This window comes from Phaethon aethereus (assembly GCF_964289735.1).
Source record: "Phaethon aethereus genome assembly, chromosome: 1".
Lineage (NCBI taxonomy): Eukaryota > Metazoa > Chordata > Aves > Phaethontiformes > Phaethontidae > Phaethon > Phaethon aethereus.
Genome location: NC_138575.1, coordinates 11425272 through 11449867, shown reverse-complemented (window position 1 = coordinate 11449867; position 24596 = coordinate 11425272). Strand labels below are relative to the sequence as shown.

Below are 24596 nucleotides of genomic sequence, written 5' to 3'. Positions count from 1 at the left end.
TCTGTGTCACGCTCAGTTCTATGATGAGGCGATAAAAATTTTACAGTAATGCTGACTGACGGGAAGAAGTGGATTTTGACATGACATTAGATGACCATGTGAACTCGGATAAATACATGATTCCAGATGACCATTTTGCAGTAATTTTTGCTTAGTTGGAGTTACTCAGAAGAAGGTTATCTAGAGCAACAGATTGGATTGCTGCTAATAATGCTTTGCATTTCGTAGTTTCCTGTATGTGTTTGTTTTACAAGACCAAAGTGATAAATTCAGCGGTAAGAAAAGCGTTTCATACATCTTTTTGTTTATTTCCCCATTATATACACTGTCCAATTAAAGAAATCATTACCTTGAGCAAGCAAGTAATTACAACAACCACGATATTTTAAAGATCCAAGTTCAAAACCTGTACAAATACCCAGTAACATTGACAGGTTATATTCTGCCTGGAATACTTTTGGGGGAAAAAAAAAGGGAAAAAGTAAGAACTCTTCACCAGTAACAAAACAGGTGACATCTACTGCAGCACAGGTATAACATTGGAAAACTATTTACTTCTTTTTTCTTTTGTTAATTTGAGGACAGTAATGACCTACACTTAAAGATCTGTGTGTAGGATAAATTGCTTTTCCCTGTTAAAGTTCAGGACACTTAGGAGGATACTAGGTGCAAGTAATGACTAGCACATTAGAAATAGCTGTTCAGGAAATTGTTCTATTGAAGTGTATCGTTGCTGGAAATGCAAGAATATTACGTTTGGAATGGTAGGAAATCTTAGTTTTCCTAGAAATTCCTAGAAAAAGATTCCTGTGAGACTGTGGAAAATGGACCCCAATAGTTACTGATTTGCTAAGATTCTTACTTTACTAGATGTAAATACAGATCATACCAGAGCATCCAGATAGACATTTGTCCATTGGACTTGTTTGGCTTTCTCTCCAGCTAAAACCATTGGTCTTCCCAAAACATCCAGATACTCCTGCCAACAAGCATAATAAACTCATCAGAAGGCAGTTATTAGATCAAAGTCCAGAAAAATAAACAAAAATGAAATAAAAACAATTAAAACATAAGAAAAAAAAAAGAAAGAAGTGAAATTCACCACTAATACAGGAGTAATGTTTAATGACTAAAATTGTACTACCCAACAATTCAGTCTTCAGCTTGCAGTATTTTCTGCCAGGACAATTCCTGTACTTCATTCTCAGTCACATGGACCTTACACATCCATAACCACTGCTCTCTTTCCATGAAGTGAGAACTACAACTATTTTTGTTCCAAAATCAATTGCTAATGACATAATGAAATTACAAGCAGATCTCAGAATCTTCAATCCAGAAGATAGAGTGGGCAATGGAGAGTGAATGGTGTAAGTTGGGTATGTTAAGCTCCTACAGAAACAACTTGTATAACTTCTATTGAAACAAAAAATTCGGAGTTTTAAAACCTCATAATCCCTGCTTTCCTTCAGTTTGGGAGTACGATTAAAGCTAGTGATTTTATGACATGTCAGACTTCTGGTCTGGTTTGGGAGTGGATGCCATCGAACTTGTTTCAGTCTTCAACTTTTTCTATTTGTCTGATCATATTAGGGATATTTCTTGCCAGACACTATCTGGAAGAGTTTAACAGAATCAAAGGACTCTTATCCAAGCCAAAAAGATGTTTATTTTCTGCCAAAAAATGTCATGCCTGGCCTTGGAAGGACAAAGAACCGCTATGATATTTCTCTGTTTTTCTGGACATGTGAATTACATGGACTTTCAGAAAACTGAAATTAATATCTGTTCATCTAGACGGTCAGTTTGGATCACGTCATATAATTGCAGGGTCCTGTGACCTTAATTATCTACATGCATGTCTGCTAAAATGGTCCTGCACCCTGTTTGAAGGAGAAAAGCTATGTGTCTCCCAGACTCATTGGATCAATCTAGGAACGTCTCCAATCAACAATATTGTACCACATCACTGTTTCTGCCCAGCTGAGTTCAGATACTCTCAGGATCAAAGAGGGACCATGTAAGGCCAGGAGGAAAACTGAGCCCAAAATATAGCCCTGGTGAAGAGAAGGTCTGCAGGACACAGGTAACTTCAAATGCTGTGTTGAGTGCGCATGGTCAACCTGCTTTAGAGGATGCTAATGTGACCAGTATACATGCAAGCTGCCGTGGGCCAGCTGCCCAGGGAAGCAGGAATCACCTTGTAAATTGGCTTACTGAAACGACTAAAAATAAATAAATAAATTAGAAAACTTTACCAAAACAAGAGCTCATAGGTAAAAGAAAGTCTTAATTTTTACTCTGTTCTTAATGTAGTCTATTGCAAAATTTAATTGATTCAAACAGAAGTGAAACGCAACATATTTAAGAACAGAAATTACTCCACTTATTTGTGTGACAACTGTATCTGCATTTTTCCAACACACTTACCTGGGTGTTTATTCTTATGGCTCCAATGGATGGAATTTCATAATAGTAACCTAAAATTTGGAACAGAAATAATACCATCTTACTACTATATATTGCTAGTGTCTCAATCTTGATGGATTTATCTTCTATTTTTTAATTTAATTTCTATAGAAATTATCATGTATGAATTAAATACTTTTTTAGTAGATGCCATCAAAACATGTGGCCACCTATGATGGGTCACCGTGCCATAAAGGCCAAGGTAGTTACTCTTAAGCAGTGAGAATATATGTGTTTCTTTTGTCTGTTGTTTTTACAGCTGAGATAATGTATTGAATTTATACTCCTGAATTCTCAGTTGCTCTGATGTGGAAGCTTATTTAATGGTCATTTTAATATGCTCTGACAGCAACATAATTATATGCTGAATGCATTTAGGAATGGCAGTATAGCTACAGTCTGCCATGATAGTGAAGTTCATAGCATAAAAATAGAAGGCACTCTGTGGAAAGGATGACAAAATCTAACATCAGAAATGTCTTTATTCAGCATTGCTCCTATCACTTATTTGTTTGAATTAAAAACATTGCCCATATGCACCAGTAAGAACGAAAAGCCTGGCCCACAGAGCTGATCCAGGCCCTGACATCCACTTTCAGTCCACACGATTTTGTAAGTCAACTTGGAAGGAAGGGGGGCAGGACTGGAGAGGTAAGAGTACCCAGGTTAGTCATTTACTTTGCCTTAAGAAATGTGTGACTTGATAATAAATTAAAACATTTAATTAAACAAAGTTTAAGTAAAACTTTGCCCCTTTGGATGTGCAAACAAATAATGACATCAATTTTGGACAGAAGATATTGATCATTTTCCTTTAATAATAAGATGACATAGGTGGTTATGCTTTAAGCCAGCTGGTCCTCATTTGTTTTAAAACAATGGAGTTCACGGTATTTTGAGATGCAAAGACATTAGTTAAAAAAACCCTTTTCAAAAAATCAAACGTTTATTTTCTGTAATTATCTGACAATAAAATCTGTTCTTCATGAAGCTGTACTTTCTTCTGCATAGCTTGTCAGCATACTGAGAGATTCATGAGGGTACAATATATATGCTATTCATCCAGGCTATAGATTCCTTATATATATTTTTTATTATTCTATGCCTTTCTCCTTCTACAATCTTTGGTTTATATTATTCCCATGCCTGAGGATCATATCTTATCCTCATTTCCCAGCAGCCTTTATTTTCAAGACTCTCTGTAATCTATCCCACCTCTCTCCTCTTGCTTCTCATTGATTTGTAAAATACTTCCACATTTTCAGTCAGGCCTGGAAATTGTTCTATTTAAAATATAAAAAAATATTGATTGATAATTTCTCTATTTTCTATTTATCTGTATTTATCTCTTGTTCCATAATTATAATGTATGATATTTGAGACACCTCTTTCTCACAGTCTTTGTAAATATTTCTGACCATATTTTTAATGTAGAAATTTTAGGAGAAAGCATTTTACTTCCTTATTCTCACCTTTGTTACTTTTTTTTTTCTATATAAAGATATCAGGATAAAAATAAAAAATGTAAGATGCTCTTAGAAGCTAAGAAATCACAGCAAAAATAATGTTGATATTTTCATCAAAAAAGGGAAAAATAATGCAAGTCATCTGGTTCCTTGTAAGTTTTGGAGAAAAACAAAAAGAAATCCAACCAGCCAAACAAACAAACAAAAAATCCCTTTGTCCAGACCCCTTAATATAAAACAGCTTTGCTTAATTTCTCATCTGTCATCAGTTCCATCTTTTCATAGATGGTTATCACAACGAGAATTCTTAAAAGTGAACAATAATAACAATAAATTATCATGTAAAATTATATAATATATTTGATAATAAATTAATAACATTATTATTATTAGGTATTTTTTTACAATATAAAGTTTAAAATAAAGTAATTCTTTTTATATATATACATATATGCATTATTTAAACAAATAACTTCTAGGAACTTTTATTAAAATACAATAAAGCTAAAAATAATGCTAAAAAAAACTGTAATTTTTAAAGAATAATAAATAGATGCCTATCCAAAGCTCTCACAAAGAATAATCTCAAAGGAAAACACAATACCTTTATTTTCACAGGCCATCCACTGTATGGGTCCTTTGTCATAATTATGTTGACCAACAGAAAATGTGAACACACGTACCTACGCAAGATAAATAACAATGTATATAACTTAACTGTAAGTCATTAATTAGCTGTGACTCTCAAGTTAATGATACTTGGTTTTTTCATACATTTGAACAGGAAAACTGTGAAGTTTCCTTTTTTTGTCCCCATAATAAGTACACTGTTATTATGATACTTTATGTATAGCTATTAATTATTTTGGTCCATGAAGCAGAACTCAAGAAGAATGTTCTTTCATACATCTTTCATACTTTAAAGCTCTTACATTGGCTACCATCCATGAAACATTTAATTTATTTTTTTTCCTAGGGTGGTAATTAAAACTCTTCAAGTTTTGTTAAATTAGTTGATATAACCTATCAATATTAGATGCTTACAAATGAATTAAAATGAACATATGCATGGCAGCAGAATTCAAAGCAATGCAAAACAGGATTTTTTAGGATATAAAACAAATTCAGGAAAAAAATATAGAAAATATTCATATATACAAAAACAAATTCTCATTTTGCTTAGACTTTTGGTCCTTTTCATTTAAAACCACTAAATTAGTTCAACAGAGTTTCATGGAAGGGTTAAGCTTCTAATATTTCCCTTGAAGCTCTTGATATTCATTAAAGCTGTGTGGTTTATAATCATAATTCTATTCTGTACAGCCAATGCAACTCCAGTCTATCTATCTCAGCAACTGAGGGGAGTTATGGCTTCAGAAGAATTCACCAAATTCTATCCAACCTTTGGACCTAAAACAGCGTTTTCAGCTGAAATTATTTTCTAAGCAAATTGTCTGATTTGAATGCGAAAAATTAAAAACAAAACCCAGTATTGCTGTATAAAAATTCAAAATCCTTCAAGACGCATAGAAAAACTATGAATATTATGTTTCAGCTTCTGGATGAATACTTTCCTCCAAAGCTGAGCATTTCTGTAAAAGGTGGGAAAAATATTTTCCCAACAATTTTAATAAGCTGTTCACTGGTATACTGTCCCTCTGGAGGAACGTCCCAGGACGAGACCGCTTTTCCTTTTCAGGCATCTCTTTCTCTATGATCTTTTAACTTCAACACTTCACTTTAAAAAACAGAGATCATAACATGAAATCAGAATATGAATTCCTTTCTATGGAACTTGATGACTATGTTTATAATTAAACCATAATACAATTAATTTACAGGCAGGCTATAGCCAAATGATAAGATAACATTTTCTTTAATATTTACAATATAAAGTTGCAGAGACTCCTTGTAAACCACTGGTTGTTGCTAAGTTTCTAAATGATTATTTATACAAATTTTCATCGCATTTTTAGCATGTGCAGTTACTACATAAACCCTCATTTGCCAAATAAGCAACAAAAAATTGTTTGGCATAATCAGATCTTATGTATGAACCAAGATCTGTAGGAATAGCTCCAAATTATCAGTCAGCAGCTAGCAATCGGTGAAACCTTATTAGTGTTGACCCCTACATGCAAGAAGGGCGAACAATGCTTTGTGCTAATGTCATTTTTAATTAACAATACGTTTTGATTTGCTTTATTTCTTTGTCCCTTTATCCCTTTTTTTAGCCCTTTGTTTCTGCAGTTAAAAGCAGATTTAGAGTGACCACTGTGCTGCACCGAATGCTGATCCAGGTGCTTGGGTTTTTTTTTTTAAATACAGACAAAATTTGAAGTTTTTCAATAAAACTAATAAGACTATCCCATAGACGGTCATTTCTCAGTAATGAGTCAAGCCAACATTTCTAATTACACAGGTAGGTATGGGAATGGTTGTACATGAGAGATGGCAAGATTTTTTCCTCATAGTTCATATAGATAGAGACAGATGAAAATACCTTCTATTACCCTGAAAATATCAGAAGTGATAATGCAAACATGACTTCACCTGTTATGTCTGCATGTCATTTATTTTTTAAAACTGTATTACATTGTAAATTCAAGTTACATTTGGCATCCCCCATTTGTTCTTGACCTCTTTTACAAAATGTCAGCTATAACTCTTCTAGTGGATTATTCTGTTTCTATTTAATCACCATCTGTTTTTTCCAAGTTGAATATCACAATGTTTTTTTCAATCTGTACCTCTCAGCTCACAAGTTCCCTACCTATTACACTCCTGTTCTTTTTTAGACTCACCACTGTTCCCAGTTTAGTGTCCACTAAACACTTGATTCAGATTACATTCTTCTAAAAAAAAATTATGGTGAATAAGAAAACCCCCACTAAATCTCACTAGTTAGATAGTTGAGTCACCCGATGTCTCTTTTGGATTAAATGTAACTACTTAAGTAACTTAAGACAGATTCATGTGGGTTTCCTTGTGTGTGTATAAAACACATGAGTCAATCAGACTGGACTGTCTAGCATTTGATCTCAAATGTAAAAATGAAGCACTGCATTGGACTCAAGTTGCGAAATGGTATGTAATTTAGCGAAAAGGAGCAGCATGTCAAATCTGCAACTAATCTATAAAGAATTTAGAATTTAAATTATTGACAACAAGCAGAGGACAATATATCTGATTTACTGTTCCTTGGATAATTAACAGAGATAAAGAACTGCAATGAAAATTAGAGATTTTAATTGTTACTTGGTTTGGCAAGAGGGTGGAACATTCAAAAGAGTTTTCTTTTTCCTATTTTCTCATCTGGAATTGAGTAGAATGACAGACCAGCTGGAAAAATGAGTCAGCAAGTCAAATTAAACGAGCCAATTTTAGCAAAAAAACATGGTCTATGCTAACATTTTTTGTGACAGGACCCAGAGTCAGCCAAAGGACTGAGATGCATCTGTCTATACCTTTTCCATATAGACATCTCTCCAAAGAAGACAAAAGGCTTTTATACTAAAAAAGACAGATTTAATTACTTTTAATAGGGAATTTATGACTGAGAACACTTGGAGCAACTAGATCAGACACAATGGATATGAGCACCTCTCCCTTTGCCTGTCCTTCCTTTCAAGTTTGGTTTCAGCCAACTAAGTGGATTTCTCAGTTGAAGCAAACTGCCAAGTACTCTTTGATCCCAAGAAGCTGTTTTCCATCAACACCAAGGCCTGGTTGTTTCTTCTCTGTGCTTCTCTGCAGCCTCTTAGGTTCTGCGTACATGATCCCAGGTCCTTTTGCTAACGACTCTTGCTCTCCACCATTCACACCAGCGGATGGACACTCAATGTCCCTCAAACCATTGCCCAGGGACACGCAACCTTGCCTCCATACAGGGGAGATCCATTCATTCTCTTCATAAAGAAACATAGCTTTCAAATGAATAAAAAATAATGGAACAATCAGAAAAACAAATAGGAGCTATCAGACTTTGTGATTTTCGGTGGTACTATTAAAAATAAAGTTGTTCTAGAAAACTTGAGTAGAGGAGAACTAGAGACGGGCACCAGTCTGCTCTGCCAGCCCAGTCAGATACAGGCTTTAAACTGTTCTGAAATATGAATCCCAATTTCTACCACCAAGCGTTCAAGTCCAGTATTCTGTCAGGAGTATATCATGTGGTGGTAATGGGTAGCTAATTTTCTATATTTTTGTCACTCTGAAACTAACCTTGGGAAGAAAACACAAAATCCATTTGTTCTTAATTTACAGTATATTAAAACAAGATACTTATTAGCAAGCAAACCAATGTAGAATTAATGTAAAGACAGTCAGACAGTGAGTGAAACAGACTGCCCAGAGAGATTGTAAAGTCTGCCTCCTTTGAGGTTTTAAAGGCCAGACTAGATAAAGACCTGAGCAACCTGGCTTGATCTCATTCCTGACATTGGACTAGAGACTTCCTGAGGTCCCTTGCAACCTGACTTACTGTAGGGTCCTATGAAGGACATCGAAGGAAAACAAGCAAAAATCCAACTCTTAATCAGAAGTGGTAGACAAAAAGAAAGCTACAGAAAATAGAGGAAGAAGTACTGTATTGAAGAAAATACAATTGCCTAATTATATAATTTTTTTAAATTTCTCTCTAGCAGAAAAAGCTCCTAAAAATCAAGGTGAATAGAAGGATTCTGACTGTTACAGATATTTGGGGATAATGGCACTCAAGAATGTTGTGATGAAGATAGAAATGAAGAGCTACCCATGCAAAGGCTGCTTTCCTTACAGATCACCGTTGCTTTTTACCTATCTTATTTCTTCATTTTGTTATTGGAATAAAATAAAATAAGATTAAATTAGACTCTTCCTTTGGGTGTATAATGTTATGAGTATTACAGAAAATAAAAAGCTTCAGTGAAGTTAATTCAAATTGGTAACTAAGCACAAAAATCACTTTTGCTGTTTAGACCACTGCATATATGAGGCAATATATAGGCCATATGTGTAGGTCTACGAGAGCTTGAGAAACTGCCACCGCTCTGCAAGCGGTTCAGAGTGAATGAACATGCATATCTTTTGACAGACAAATTATCTGTCTTGAATTCTGTGCTGCTGCAATGAGAGAGCTCTCAATAACCATTTATGTGCATCTCTTCATTACTCTGCTTAGGAGGAGATTAACTACCTTTGGAGATACATATATTTCTTTATCAGATATCAAGAGAGCGATATGATTAATTTACTCAACTAGATGTAGGCAAGATGAATCCCATAATTTCATGTCTGTCATGTAAAAATAGCAAGAGTACATCTCTCTCTACCACTAGATAAACAAACTTTATGAGACAAAAATTGATCTCCTCAAATCATGCAACTTTAGTTTTCATGATAGCAGTATGATTTCAGGATATTTTGATCTGGCCTTTATAACTGCAGGTAAAGGTTCACAGATAATCTATTTTATTATAGACCAAGAGAAGCTGTGATATAGAGGAATAATTCAGTAATTCCAGCATAATCCAGGAAATTATTTTCTCCCTAATGTGTTTATAGATTATCAGATCTGATCAAATTTTTTTGTGGTTTATATTTAATAGGTACACTTCTGAAATAAGAGGACAATATACCAAGCTTGTTTTCCTGAATAAAATCATAAAACTGCTTTTCTAAATTCCATTATGCACTCCACCTTCTACATCCCTTGTAAGTATAGCTTTTAAACCACTTAATCATTTTGGTACTCTTCTGCCGCAGGTCAGGGAAATGTTATGTGGTTTTCAAGATGCCACTGTTAAAACTGTGAATGCATTTTTTTCCTTACTGTCTTTATATCTGTGGGCAGAAACCTGAAGATGATTGTGGATTCTGCTATGAACTAACTGAGACCAGAAGGCATTTCTGACCAATCTGAAACAAGAACAGAACTTCAGAGGATGATCTGAAAATCCTATATAGAAATTAGGAAACCACCTAGGATTAGCTGATAGGAAGCAATGAATACAGAGTTTCACCCAAATTCTGGTCCATAATCTGTCATGCTGAACTGCCCAATTCAGGACTTCCAGGGATGCAGTCCTGAACCATTTGGGTTATATCTATAAAAGTAAAGTGGCTTTGTTTTCCTAGGAAGCACAGAGAGAAGAGAAATAAAAGTTCTGTGTTTAACAGCAGGGGTAAGACTCACAATGACGTGCTAGGGGGAAGTTTTAGGGTCCCTTAGGCTATGTTTAAGTAGAAATAAAATGGTACATAACCCATTTTCTTTCTCAGGCCATGAGGGCAAATGGCACAGCATGGCTCACATCTCTACGGCTAAATTAAGTTGCCTTCCTCCCTCCCAGTCCTGCCCCTATATTGGGTGGTCTCATTACAAAGTCGTTTGGGAACAGGCCCTGGCTCATGCTACCCCCTGAACTGAGCCCAGACATTTTTCAAAAGAGATGGTTGCCACAGGCCAAGAACCATACCATTGGGTCTGTTAACAATTAAACAGTATGGACAACTGTGGACGTTTCTCCAGCCTGCACCCCGGCCTTGGATCGTTCGTTGGTATGGACACAACTGTGTGATTCACTCATATGAATGAAGCCGGTTTTGTCGTAATGGACTGAGCAGTGCTCACTTTTAAAAATGACTGTGACAGTGGTGCCTCTCAACTTTTAAATGAGAGTTCAACGCTCAGACAAAAGAGGTCTGAGTTCATGTTTCTCAGTTTGAGCAAATTCATAACTTCCACTGCTCTAAATACCTGACTCAAGAAAGTTCAGATGTTTGAGATTTAGGCTTTTGAATGTGTCTCTCAGACTGCCTACACATTTTGCTCTTAATAGCAATTGGGAAAAACACAGAGATGACCTAAGCAGCGGGGTATGAAACCTAGTCAGCTGCTAAGGTTGTGAAGTTTTAAAGGTCTAGAACTGAAGACGCAGAATACACAATTTTATGTCAAGTTAGGAAATACCAAGAATAGCAAGATACACCAACAGAAATGTATCGAGTTGTATTTTTGATACTCATGACTACATTAGGGTCTGCGTCTTGCTTTGGGTACTCTCCGAAAATGTGTAGACTTGGGGAAATTCTGGAGAAAAACCCGCATGGGAAACAATAAGAATTTAGCTCTCAAATATTTAGATCCAAAGATAATTGCAGTCAGAATATCTTTAAATTTATCAACATGAAGAAAGTATGAACGCATTTGATAAAACACCTACTCAACTCTTTCAGTAATTGACTCTCTGATTCAGAAAGGCATTTAACCATGCAAGTAATCCCCTTGATATTAATTGAAAAATGTTTTAACTGAGGCACATGTTTAAACACTACTAGATCAGGTCCTTGGAACTACTTTTCTAGACATTTATCCACAGTGAATTTTTTCTCCCAGATTTCCCATGTATATTTGCAGTCTTCTCTATCGTTAATATCTTTCATTCACTACAATTCAATATCAAACTTAAAGTTGCAATGCTAACTTATAAATTCATAGTCTAATTATAGTCTGTGTAATCATAGTCTAATAAAGAAAAGAAATAACTACACTCTCAAAATGTTAATTTTCCTTCTATCTTAAAAGAAAAATTAAGTCTGTTACATGTTAGGAGATTACTGGAGAATTTCATTTGCTTTGGACATGATTCTATACTGACAATATGTGTCCCAAACCATTTAACAGTCCTGATATATTAGGAAAAGAGATCCAAGAACACTGATGTGTGGTGTAGTTATATGCATTTACTCTACAAAAGGAACTAATAACTGAGGATTATACTTGAAGTCTTCATAAGCATACAATGAAAGCTGCATGTTTACTAAGGAAGTCTTTAAAGTGAATGCCATGAATTTGAAACGTGTTTTGAAAACTGCAGTGTTTCAAAAACGGAAACAGTGGTTTTGTCCAGCTTGCTTTGTTTCCTCACACAGTAAACATATCTGTATGAAAATGGGGATATTTTCTAGTACTGAGGTTGAAAACACCATTATGGTTAACATATTGAAAAATTTCAGAATTAACACTCTCACAGAACTAAAAAAATACTTATTCAGTTACACTGTTCTACATCTTCTTAGTGCCACCTTGTGGAACTACACCAACTCATTCCTTACTCACTAAAGGGCTAGCACGTCATGCCCCTTCCTTTTCTGCAGTATGCTGATACCTACTAATCTATCTCTGCTAAATTGAACATAATTAGATTGATGAACTACTGATGACATGATCCTTTAAGTCTTTACCTAGTTTAGACTTAATCTTTGATGAGCCAGAAGTATCACAGAAGTACAAGTGGAATTATTTGATTCTGTATGTTCACAAGAACTTAATGTAGGAATATTACATTACGATGAGGAGGTTACGTCCTCTGTGCTACACTGTCTCCACAAATAAGGTGAAATTTTTAATCTCAGCATTTTCCAGGTGTAGGTATAAATAATTTCTGTTTTATTAACTTTTTACAACATTAGTCTGAAAAAAAATCCGTAAGCAAAAGAAAAGCTGTGCTTTCAAACACACCCGTAGGTCTTCACAACAATGTGTTTGAACTTAAGTTTGAGAGTCAGTTTGACTGTGTCAACGCTGCCAAAAATTTGGCCTTGGTCCACTCTCCAGCCTCAAGAGCAACTGCGGCAGCAGAGCCCCCATACATGCATAGGAGCTAAACCATTGCTCCTTCCCTCTTCCCCTTTCCTTGCCGCCCTGGGAGCAGTCCCAGCACCTTGTCTAGGAGTGCGCCAGCTGACAGAGGCTGAAAACCTCCCGGGTTTAACTAACAGTTAAAGCTTATAAATGACTGCAGGACAGTGTCCAAGCCCACGTCTCGGTCTGATGTAATTTGTTAATATAAATGGTGCCTTAAGACATTTAGATTAACATGATGTCTCTGACAGAGTGTAATGCAGTTGCTGTATGCTTAACTCATCCTGCTGAAAGGCAGAGATGGATTTTATCTAGACAATCCCAAAATAGTCCTCAGGTAGTCTTCTGTGATGCAGATTTGTGACTGTAGCTCTATCTCAAAGGATGCCAACATGCTGATTGCTTCTGTGATTTCCACCAAAAGTGCCATCCTCACCAGACCGCCCCAATCCACCTTGGAAATAAATGTAAAGCACTCTGTTTGGGTCAGGTGATTTTCCAGCCACTCATCCTGGCTCCCAGTCTTCAGAATTTACACTATCATCTTTTTAAGAACTCAGCTGTTGAATGTTCTACTTTGACTAGCTGGGTTCTATTTACTCAGTTGATCTATTTCCTTTCTTGGTTATAGTAATAATAAAAGTTCTTTGTTGAAATGAAATATGGGTAATTTTTTCCTTTTCCCTAAGCTACTTCTCCCTGACACTCAGCATTTAACATTCCCTAAAGAAAAAATCTTTTTTTCTGACATTTCCTTGTAAATTTGGTGGCCCATATCAGGAACCAGAAAAAGGAGTTGACAAAGTAATTCCCTCTGTACTCTGGATTAAAAGGCATTTCTTTGATAGTCAAAACAACACTTGGAGGCAGCTGAGCAGCTGGAAAGGACCAGATTAATTAGAGAGATCTTTACTGTTTATATTGTGACACTAAGTCTTCTTTTTTTTTTTTTTTTTTTTTTGGCCTTATAGGACCTGGGGAAGAAATATGACAAATATCCAAATATCAGCTAAGGATTTAAAGGAATATTTAATATTCCATTGAATATTACAAACACTAATTTTAATCAGGTAGTCTGACTTCTTTTTAATGTAAATAGTCTTTGTTTGAAAATAGTACATTAAGTATCCCCTTTGCATAGTTACTCTCTCCATTTTTTACTCCCATTACTCCAGTTCTTGTACAGCATGGAAAACACGGACTGAAACTAAACAGTTGCAAATGCCAAACAGCTGTAGTAGAAGAGGAAAAAGTATGGGGGGAAAGGGAAGGACCATCGGAAATTCTTATTTCCAGCAGAATCCATTTACAGGAAATCTTCCTTTCTGGAATTATCAGTTATACAAAGTTCATGTCTAATTTTACAATGGCCTGATCTTGACTGGAGCATGAAAATTCCAACTGAAAATTATTTAGTGAGCTTGAAAAAGGGTATGCTAACTAAACAGGTGAAGGGACTTTTATCTATGTTCACACGTTGTTTCTCTGAGATTGACCTGAGAGCAGAACGGTATCTTCAGATCACTTTAGAAGAGGGAGACTGAGGAATGAAAACACTTCAGGTTTGGTTCCCTTTTCTTTTTTAGGGGAAAAAACCAACAAACTACAAAACCGACAATGGAAACAGCACTGCCACGTAGGACTGCGCTCAGGGTAACCTGACCTTGCCTCTGCTTGCAGGTAAGATGTTCCATTACTGACACAAGAGGCACGGACGATGCCTACTGTCAGCAACTGGCAAATGTCCCGGTACGGCTGAAAGACCGCGTCTTATGCACAGTCATGTAATAGAGAACGTCCTTCACAGTTAGCGATTAAATGCAATCACTGTGCATGCTCACGCATTGTACTTCATGCCAAACTGCACCTGAAATCTCAGGATTGCCTATGAGAAACATTGCATATATACAGATTTACAGATACCATCTATCCTACAGATGGTTTAATAATGATAAAATGAATCATGACACAGTTCGCTCCTATACTAACTGAGATGCATTTTAATTTTTTTTGAAATCACTGAAGTAAACTAAATTTATAGAAAAAAAAAAATAGATCCACATGCAATCCACAGGTAAAACAACCTTGGGGGTTGTCTATAGCCCTGGTGTGTTTAACAGATAGTAACAGAGTGTTCTTAGTAAATATAGATGTAAATTTTGCATTCACTGTACGTGAAAGGGAAGAGCAGAGACTAAGTATTGCTGGTAAATCACACTTTCAGTGACAAGACATAAGCTGTTTTTCAGTCTATAATGTGAGATAAGTGCATTTTAATATTCTCTCACAGAGTCTGTGAAAATGAATAAAAAAGAAAAAAGGTCTTCAGCCTTATTTCTAAATATGCTTCTTACAGAGAAATTTATTACAGATAAACATTGCCTTAGCGGGTTTTGGGTTTGTCTTTGCTTTTGTTTTCAAAAAAAATTGCATCTACAGACCAAATTTACAACAGAAAGCATTGAGGTTATTGTTTTTCCAGTCTACACGTAGGACCAGGAATACAATATGGACATTCTGTATTATACAATTCATCACCTGCAAAGAGGTGGCTTCATAAAGTCATTTGTAAATAAGGCAAATTCTTTCTTGTTAAAATGATACATTTAAATAAAGCCAGAATTATTTAAAAAATACACTTGCAGCTTGCACTCTAGGTTCTTTTGTCAGTATGGATTAAATGTCTTCTTTTGTACCTGACTAATAATGAAATTATGAAGCACAGAATTCCCACCTAAGCCTCAGCAAACACTGAATACATAATGTTGAATTTGATACAAGGCCAGCATGAATATGACTTTGACTAAAATTACTGACTTCAAATAGAAGCTGAATATAGAAACAGGAATAGAGGCACATGATAAGCTAAGAATTCAAAGACTGTATATGGAGGTTGACTCTGTTCTGGAAAAAAAAACCCCAACCAACAGTTTTTTTTTTAATTTGGTTTTTTTTCCCTCTATTTTTTAGGAATCAGACCTCTAAAAATGTTTGTGAAAACCTCAAGAGAAAATAACTAAGAGCTTATACTTGGATGTTATTTTCCATAACCATACAAGTGCAAGATTGCAAAGTCAGTTTCTCATTCTTCTATTAAAGATATTCTATTCTGTATAGCACATTAAATTCCATATATTATATTCTATCCTTTATAGTGCAAAATATTAAAAAATGTGACTATGATTTCCTGGAGATATGACAGAGTGCGTTTTAGCCTTTTCTTTGGGAGTAATCAGGATTTTGAATCCAAGTCATTTTCTAGGTAGAGGCTGGGTAATTTTCTGTTTGTTTCTCACCAGAATACTCATCCCTTACTTAAAAGACTAATTTTTTTCTTACTTTTTGTCAAAACTGCAATTATTTTTTTTGCAAAACACTATACAAAAAGGCCTTCTTAATTACATATAATAGCTCTTGATAAGATTTCTCAAACAGTGCTCCCCCATCTCAGGTACCGCTATTCTCTCCTAAAAAGCAATGCTTCCTTACAATGTCTGCAGCAATCTCTAATACTTTACATTTAAGTTGCACAGGGTTTCTACTTGCTTAAGTGAAGTTTACAGTACACCTACACTTAAGCTTTCTCATTTCCCATTTCATATCCCTTTCCTCTGTTATGCTTCTTGAATATGTAAACACATATTACTTTTTATGTGAATGGACTGTAACTTCATTTCTTGAAATTTTAATTTCCTTCTTAACCTGTCGTCTGTTTAGGCTGCTGCCTGCATACGTCTCGCACTACCATCTGTTTGTTTCAGCTGTCCCCTTATTCTCTTGCCTACTACAGAGATTCCGATTCTGTAACTTCTCCCTTTGAGCCCCAGTATAAAGTCTCCTGCATATTCCTGTCTGTTTTCCACCAGTGCATCAGCAAATCTTTTCATTCAAAGATGTCCCATCCTATCTGAAACAATTCCATCTACTAATGGACAAATGCTTAGCTAATGCTTAACATCCATCTACCAGTTGGCCTAAGCAGTGTTTAGAAACTAAGATTTCTACCAAGTTTTAGAGTCACTTAATAATAGTTGATTCTTTTTTAAAATATATTCCGTTGTACTAGCTTAGTTACATTCCTTGTTCTGTTAAGAGGACAAATTCCGCAGTTTCTTCCCAGAAAGGTGCACCTTTATACCGATGTTGTAACGTTAACCTTTGGAAAACTCTATACTCAGTGAATACACTAATGTCAGAATCATGACTATGTGACAGGTAATTTCATAGAGGAGCATCTCTTAATCTTCAGAATGATACTGATTTTTTTCCTGTGTCCAGTTTTGCTTCTTTAGCTGAAGAAACCAATTCTTAACTTTTAAGTTTTCTCCACTCTTTCATTTTGAAATGCATGGGATTTGTGAGTCTCTCTTACATGGCACTTATAGCAGAACTTCTATCTTCTCTGTCTACAGTTGCATTCATTACAGTCAGTTCTTTGATATTTACTTATGTCATTTCCTTCAATAAACAATGGAGGCATAAAAAATTATTTATGTCTTTAATTATATAGGTTCATGCAGATAAAACAGTATGAGGTGAGGTACAATTCCTGAATATTTTGTAGCAAGTTAGGAAAATTTCTTAGCCTAGAAGATAAGAACAGATTTATTTCTGAATTTTAAGGATGAATTACCTGAAAATCTAGAAGAAAGAAGATCATTTGAGTGCAAGATCAATAAGTGATTTTTATTTCAAGGAAAGGAAAGTATGACAGCAGTAAAGCAAGGTTAACATTTCAAAGAAACGGGCTTCAACAAACTCAAAGAACTATCTTGTTGAGTATCGTGGGAAGATAACCTAAAGAATAAAGGATTACAAGACAGCTGACAATTCATGAAGAGGAATATATTAAACATACAAGATGAAACTGCCTAATACAACGTAAGAATAAAAATAGTTAGAAAATCAAACACAGAAACTGAAATCAGAAAATACCTGTAAAAAACAGCAGTTAGGGAAAAAAGATTCAGAGAAAAGGGGAAAAACCCTAATACGGTTCAATAATATAATACAGTTGCAAAAAGGTAAGTTATATGCTATGACATATTTACCTAAGTGCTGCATTAAAAAAAGCCACTGAAAATACTGTTCTCCTGATACCACTTAAGTTTCTCTAACTGTTCAAACGCATGTTTTAAGAAAGGTGGAGATAACATGCTGTTACACAAAATAGGCGAGAAAATAAAGAATGAAAAGGATTTAAGATGTAGCTTAGGAGAATTTTAAATAAATTAGTTTGTTTAGTTGAAAAGAAAAAAGTTGAAAAGACAAGTTGGATGAAGGTCGCAACACAAAAATGGTTTCCTAAAATGTAAGAGGAAATTATGAAATTCTAAATTTATTTTTTCTTAAGGAATTTTATGCAAAGCTTACTAAACAGGTAGATGTTGAAACAGAAAAATGTAAATACCTAAGGAAGCTGTCAATTTGGATACTTAAAGAAGAATGCAATCAACTCACATGGCATTACAGTGCAATCCCAAATTCCTAATAATGAGCACACAGTTAATATATGGGGAGACTGAGATGGAACCAACCTTCTGATGTCTAATCTCAACCAGTTATACCATATGTAGCATTTTGTTTGTATAAATAAGTAAAATGCAGTCTGATTCTCTTGTTTTCATCCCAAAACTAACACCATGTGCTTTCTATATTAAGTGGTATCCTATCCTCGTTGCCTTGATTAATCATTTTAGGCCATCTGCAGCATCAACCTCTATGTGATACCCTGAATCGATCACTATTAATGTAGTGGTTTGGAATTGAATATCAACAAAAATGGAAGTATCAAATAGCTCCCTCCATGCCAAATTTGAAGGAAACAAGTTGCCACTTGGGTTTTATGTAACAGATACACCTGATTCTAATATGACTGATAAGATTACTTTTCAGCAAAGCTATATTAAAACTTTCATTAGCCTTCTGCAGTTCTCAACACCACCATGCGGATTTTTATCTCGTACAGTAGATAAAAATGTTGTGTGGTAACCCAGACAGACTCATGCTGGGTAGAAACAGAAGCCTAAAAAGAAACTGGGTATCAACATATGACTGTCTGTGGACACATGCATGAAAAGGCTCTCCTGCATGCCAATCTTCCTAAAATAAACCCTCCTCTGCCCCGCTGTGCTTTCTGTCGCACCTCCTAAGTCTGCAGCAATCTTGCCCAACAAACTTGTGTACGTATATAGAACAGCACAGGGGATGTGTCAGCTGAAGGGAAAAGTAGGTGAAAAAGGGACAAGAAATATAATGGTTATGACTTCCTTACTGAAGACTTTAAGAAAAACCTTAGAGGTGATGTTATATAGTCTAAAGGTAAAGGGGTCAGTGAAAAACAGTGTGGGAAAGGCTATGGCAGACTGCTGTAATACAACAGCATTGTCAGGGCATGGACACATGGAAGTCGTATGTCAGCTTAGGAGATGATTACTGAAAGGGCTATATATAGACATTTTTGAAAAAGAGTATCCTAAAAATTACTGTACTCTGATTCCTAGTGGGGGAATAAGGCTTCACACACCATAAGGTAACTGTGGTTTAAAGTTTAGGTTTATGGGGAAAAATGAGTGCCTAATATCATACCTCAAAAAAATTGAGAACAAAAATTTATCGCATGGATTTATACACTTGTAACCCAAAATGGCTTAGTATTGTGCAACTTGACTATTACTGAAGCATGTCTGGATAATGAACGTCACAGGAAGAAGACTGCTGATATGGAATATTTAAATTCATTAATTTAGTGGCATTAGTCTATGTTAGGAACCAAGAAGCTGGGACAGTGGATAGGTTGCAAGCCCTTCATTAGTAAGTGGAGATAAGGAATAGGTAAAACACAGATATTTGCCTTAAGAATGAGGTATTTCTTCAGTGAGCACTCTAATGACATGGTTTCCTCTTTTACTTTGAAAGAAAAAGAAATGGATTGTGGAATTCATGAATACTGACCCAAGTTTCACCCAGAATATTTTAGCTTTACCAGTTATGCATGTCACAGTACATACAATAATTAAAATTAACGGCTGGAAGATGACACACTCTTAAGACAAGTGATTAGGGAACGACCTAGGGAGCCAGTTTAACCAGCTAGCTGGAGATTTCTTCTACATGGGATTTCCTGTACTATCATTCCAAGAAAATTCACAGCACAGGGGGGCTATCCGGGGGAACAAGAAATATCTTGGCGTCTGGTTGTCTAAAGATCACAGAAAGCGAATGTGGAGAAGGCCAGAGAACATTCTACAATCCAGAAACCTTAAAAACTGGCTTAATTTTTATCTACCAAACTATGCTACATGCCATTCAGATATAAACCAGAGTTTTGCTTGCTTCAACCCTTAATATCATTACTGTATGTAATATCCTGTATCACAAGTCTGTCACACATTCAGAAATGTAAGAACTGTTGGGGTACACTTTGACGGCTGTTAAGCTCTGTTGGAAGTTGATATTAGTGTTGAGAAAGATGCTGTTTCTATTTTCAGCTCTATGAGTAACTCCAGAAAGTTGCATTTATTCAGACACCTGATGAGAATCTCATGGCTAACCCAAGTGGAAATGCCATGGGCTTTTTCAGTGGTCATTTGTAGTGCAGGACTAACACTTTCAGCCTTTTCTAGCATGATTCATACACCACTGCCCAGATTAACAGTTTTCCTTTTAGTTTACTGACTTGCAGTTGCACAGTATGGATTCAAACCAATGAAGAAAATTATTCCCTCCTTTGGTAATGACAGTAGGAAGTGTTTTTATTTTAGAAGAAAATTTTGCAAGTGCTTTCTTGTAGATTTTTCATTTTATCATTCTATTGACATGCTGAATGTGTCCCATTTGGAAGAAGTTGTAAGTTATCCAGTGGAGTTAGATCCACCATGTCCCTGGACAGCTTGTTCCAATGCTTGACCACTCTCTCAGTAAAGAATTTTTTCCTAATATCAAATCCAAATCTCCCCTGGCATAATTTGAGGCCATTTCCTCTCGTCCTATTGCTGGTTACTTGGGAGAAGAGACCAACACCCACCTCACCACAATCCCCTTTCAGGTAGTTGTAGAGAGTGATAACATTTACCCTCAGCCTCCTCCAGACTGAACAACCCCAGTTCCCTCAGCCACTCCTCAGCCACAAGTAAGACTTGTGCTCCAGACCCCTCACCAGCTTCCTTGCCCTTCTCTGGACACGCTCCAGCACCTCAATGTCCTTCTTGTAGTGAGGGGCCCAAAACTGAACACAGGATTCAAGCTGCGGCCTCACCAGTGCCGAGTACAGGGGCACGATCACTTCCCTACTCCTGCTGGCCACACTATTGCTGATACAGGCCAGGACACTGTTGGCCTTCTTGGCCACCTGGGCACACTGCCGGCTCATGTTCAGCCAGCTGGCAACCAGCACCCCCAGGTCCTTTCCACAGCCTATCCCACACCATCCACAGCCTTTCCCTCATCCACTAGACAGGTTACCTGGTCATAGAAGGAGATCAGGTTGGTTAAGCAAGACCTGCCTTTCCCCCCCACCATCTAATAAAGGATGAAGATTCTCCTTGGCTCTCTTCTTGTTAACATATTTGTAAAAACATTTTATGTTGTCCCTTATGACCATGGCCAGATTGGCCATACATAGTTATTTTTTAGATATCACACAGATATTTTTAATGGAACCATTGGAAAACTTCTCTGTATACCATTTCCTCTCAAATGATATTGTCAGAAAAATCTACACAAAATGAGGTTGTATTAAACATGACAGATAATTCTGTGGGAATGGGACATGAGACCCACCTTCAGTTCTCCTCCTACTTGAGGGTTCAGATCCTTTTACCTGTGTCTGTCAGATCAATCCATCTGACCCACACAAACCTCTATCATGCCAGGAAACTTCAAACAATTGAAAGTCCATGAGGTATATTTAAGGTCTTTTCCTACTCATGTAAATTGAGCAATCCTTCCAAACACAGATTTCCGGGTGAAAAATCTAACCTGAAGAGCTATAGTTAGTTTTCTATTTTCAATCTGAATTCAAAGTTCTCAGGGTTGAGAATGCCTACTGGGCCCACATTTCAATTAAATTCATATTGCTATCTGCAGTGAAGCCATCTGTAATATGAGTGCAAATAAAATGAAAATTTACCATCCCCATTCCTGAAATTTAGCGTGTGTGTGGTATTTCACACATTTAATATGAGTGCCCCAAATGTCACTGTAAAGGTAAACATGCCAGTTCTTAAATATCGGGCACAGCATGTAGCTGCAATCTGTGACAATAAAATTTCGCTTTATAAAGGGAAAAATGCATGCAAAGGTGAAACACAACTGTGATTTTCCAGTTCAAACAGATGAAAACTAGGAATGTTCCTCCTAAAAAATGTGTTACGTAAGTTTTAGAATAACCCTCGTATTCATACTGTCAATGATATGTAAAAGCAGAAAATTATTTTAAATGTATCTCTATTCTATTTCAAACAGATGAAACTCCCTAATTTAACAGGACAATTTTCCAGCCTCTAGATTCTAGGCTGCTCTGTTAGTAGTTTCCAATTGTTTATTGTATTCTTTCACTGCTTAACTTGAAGGTTGCACTAAGGGCACTGCAAACAAATGTACTAAGTCATGTCATCTCTTGGTCCAAAACTTGCTGAAGCTTCTTTCATGCCAAGGAATTATGAAGTTAGTGACATGAAGAAGAAAATACTTTTAGAGCTGAAGCAATTTTACGTCAGGAAGATGAAAACAAGGATTAATGGATTTGAATAAATGGGGGTTTTGTTTGTACAAGAAAAAAAAGTCGTCTACAACACAGTGTATCTATGATGGGAAGTGACTGACTGTGATATAAGACAATAAAGATTCATCTTTTATATGCTGTATTCAAAACACAAAGAAAAATGTTCAAACAAATGCAGAGCGGGCACGAAAAGACATCAACTGATACATATTTATACTATGAAGTGTTACTATGGTAAAACAGAAAACTTTTTAACACCTCACTCATACTGAATAGTCTCAACAATAGTCTACAAACAATAATTATAAAACTGGTCTTACATTCAATGGGCTATTTGTGAAATAAAATATAAATTAACTGCAATAAGGACAACAGAATCTCGATTCAGATATCTTTAAATATCTCATCATCTAATATATGAAAACAGCCACTATGCAATCTAAGAAGGTAACACCATGTTTATGACTATGGCTTCACAAAATTAAAAGTAGATCTGTATTTTTCATGTTAGAATGTGTCTGTAAAGCATGTTATTATGCTCTACTGGTTTAAGATTAACATTAAATTACACAGAGAGGGCACAACAAGAGAGCTCATGTCATCTTTCTGGAATCAAGTGTAGTCTTACTAAGGAGACCATGACCACAAGCATATTTTATATTAGTCTTATTTTTAAAAAGATTCCATTGTTATGAAATATTGTCAGGAGGGTTTCATTATTATTCCTAAAAATGAATTTACTGGTTCAATCTCATTAGAATTTTTTCAACCACAAATTTCCCTTCAGCACCACAAGGATTGTTACTGATTGAAAAACTATAAGGAGAAAGCAAATAGTTCTTCAAATTATGCCAGCAGAAAGTTTCTTAGTATTTCTTCTATTTCCAGTGTCACCTTGGAGAAAACCAGTAAGGGATGGCATCTAGCAACCCGGTGCTTTATTAGACAAGTAACAAAATGTAAGTGCTTACTCAGATTTGAACTTGTAGATACATCAAGCTTAATCAAGTGTAGGAAATTTGCCTTGCATTGAATTTGGACTGCATTTAATTAGATAAGAAAATATACTTAAATAATCAGAAATCCATACAGTGACCATTATCACCACTATACATTTGTTGTATACAATAAAACCTAAAACCCCCAAACTTTCATTCACTAGAGGCAACAAGAAAGTGAGAGTATATTGTATTATATATAACAGCATATATAAAACCAACCCAAATCTTGGCAGTGCAAATTTACAGCGTTAAAGGATGAAGTAAAATAACAATTTTAAATTAGTAAATCCTACATTTCATTTATTATATTTCACAGAATAATCGATTGTCAGGCATGATGTAAGACCACAATCCTCAGCACTACAAATCTGTTTTGCTCTTTGTATTGGATATTTTACCATACTTTCTTCCTAACACCACAAATTAAGTGGAACATAGTAAGAAATGAATCCTACATGTTCCCCTTTATGCATGTATCTCCTTTAGCTGATGGATTTTGTTGTAACACAATAAAAGCTACCAAGTCCAAATTTGAAGAGGAATCTCTGCATATATTTTCAGAATACAGACATATGTGTCACAAAATGAGTTGCTATGATTTCAGTTATTCCTTCTAATTGTCAGTTTGAAAAGTACTTTCAGCTCAGACATACAGATTAACTAAACCCCACCATATAATTCTACGTGAAACGCTATTGTAAAGCAGACACAAACTGATTATTCAAGGTCACTGAGTGAATCACTGGTTGAGATGGAAATTGCGTCTTGCATTTCTAGTTCTCCTTTTGAAGGGATTAATTCAAATATATGAGGATTTCCAATGAAATACTTCCACTGCTTTATACATAAGCATCCATGGCAACTGTTAAAGTATCTTGGCGAACTGTGTTCAAACTTCTAGCTGCTTTTTTCAAAACAAAACAAAACACAGAACCCACAAAAACCAGGTATAGGCACATCCCCAAACACTAGAAAAGGTAAATTCTTAATTGTAGAGTGAACTCAGCTCATAATTAACTTTTGTTTAGAAAGTGATTAATCTTCTAAATATAATTATTTACACCGAAATGTAGTAGAAGACAATTTGCAAAGTTATTTTATTTCACACACACACAAACACATATTCATGTATTTGTAAATCTATAAGTATGCAAAAGCCACACCAGAAGTTTTATTAGACTCTAAACTTAAACCCAGCACAGCTGGTAATCCAATCTAATCTGAACAACACAACTCCTCCAGTGATTCTCATGTCAAGCCCCTAATTCTGGTTGAACCATAGATCAAATTTCATCAATAGAAAGCCATCC

General features: G+C 35.7%; 1 protein-coding gene across 5 annotated transcripts in view; it reads right to left on the bottom strand.

Moving 5' to 3' along the window:
* Positions 1-24596, bottom strand: part of CACNA2D1 (calcium voltage-gated channel auxiliary subunit alpha2delta 1) — a gene marked incomplete at its 5' end in the record, with an annotated part of 423169 nt that overhangs the window by 54324 nt on the left and 344249 nt on the right. For all 5 annotated transcript variants that reach the window (XM_082008681.1, XM_082008682.1, XM_082008683.1 and 2 more), the window contains 3 exons: positions 890-979; positions 2431-2480; positions 4540-4618. In XM_082008681.1, coding sequence (XP_081864807.1) covers positions 890-979; positions 2431-2480; positions 4540-4618 — 219 coding nt within the window. The remainder of the gene's footprint in view (positions 1-889; positions 980-2430; positions 2481-4539; positions 4619-24596) is intronic.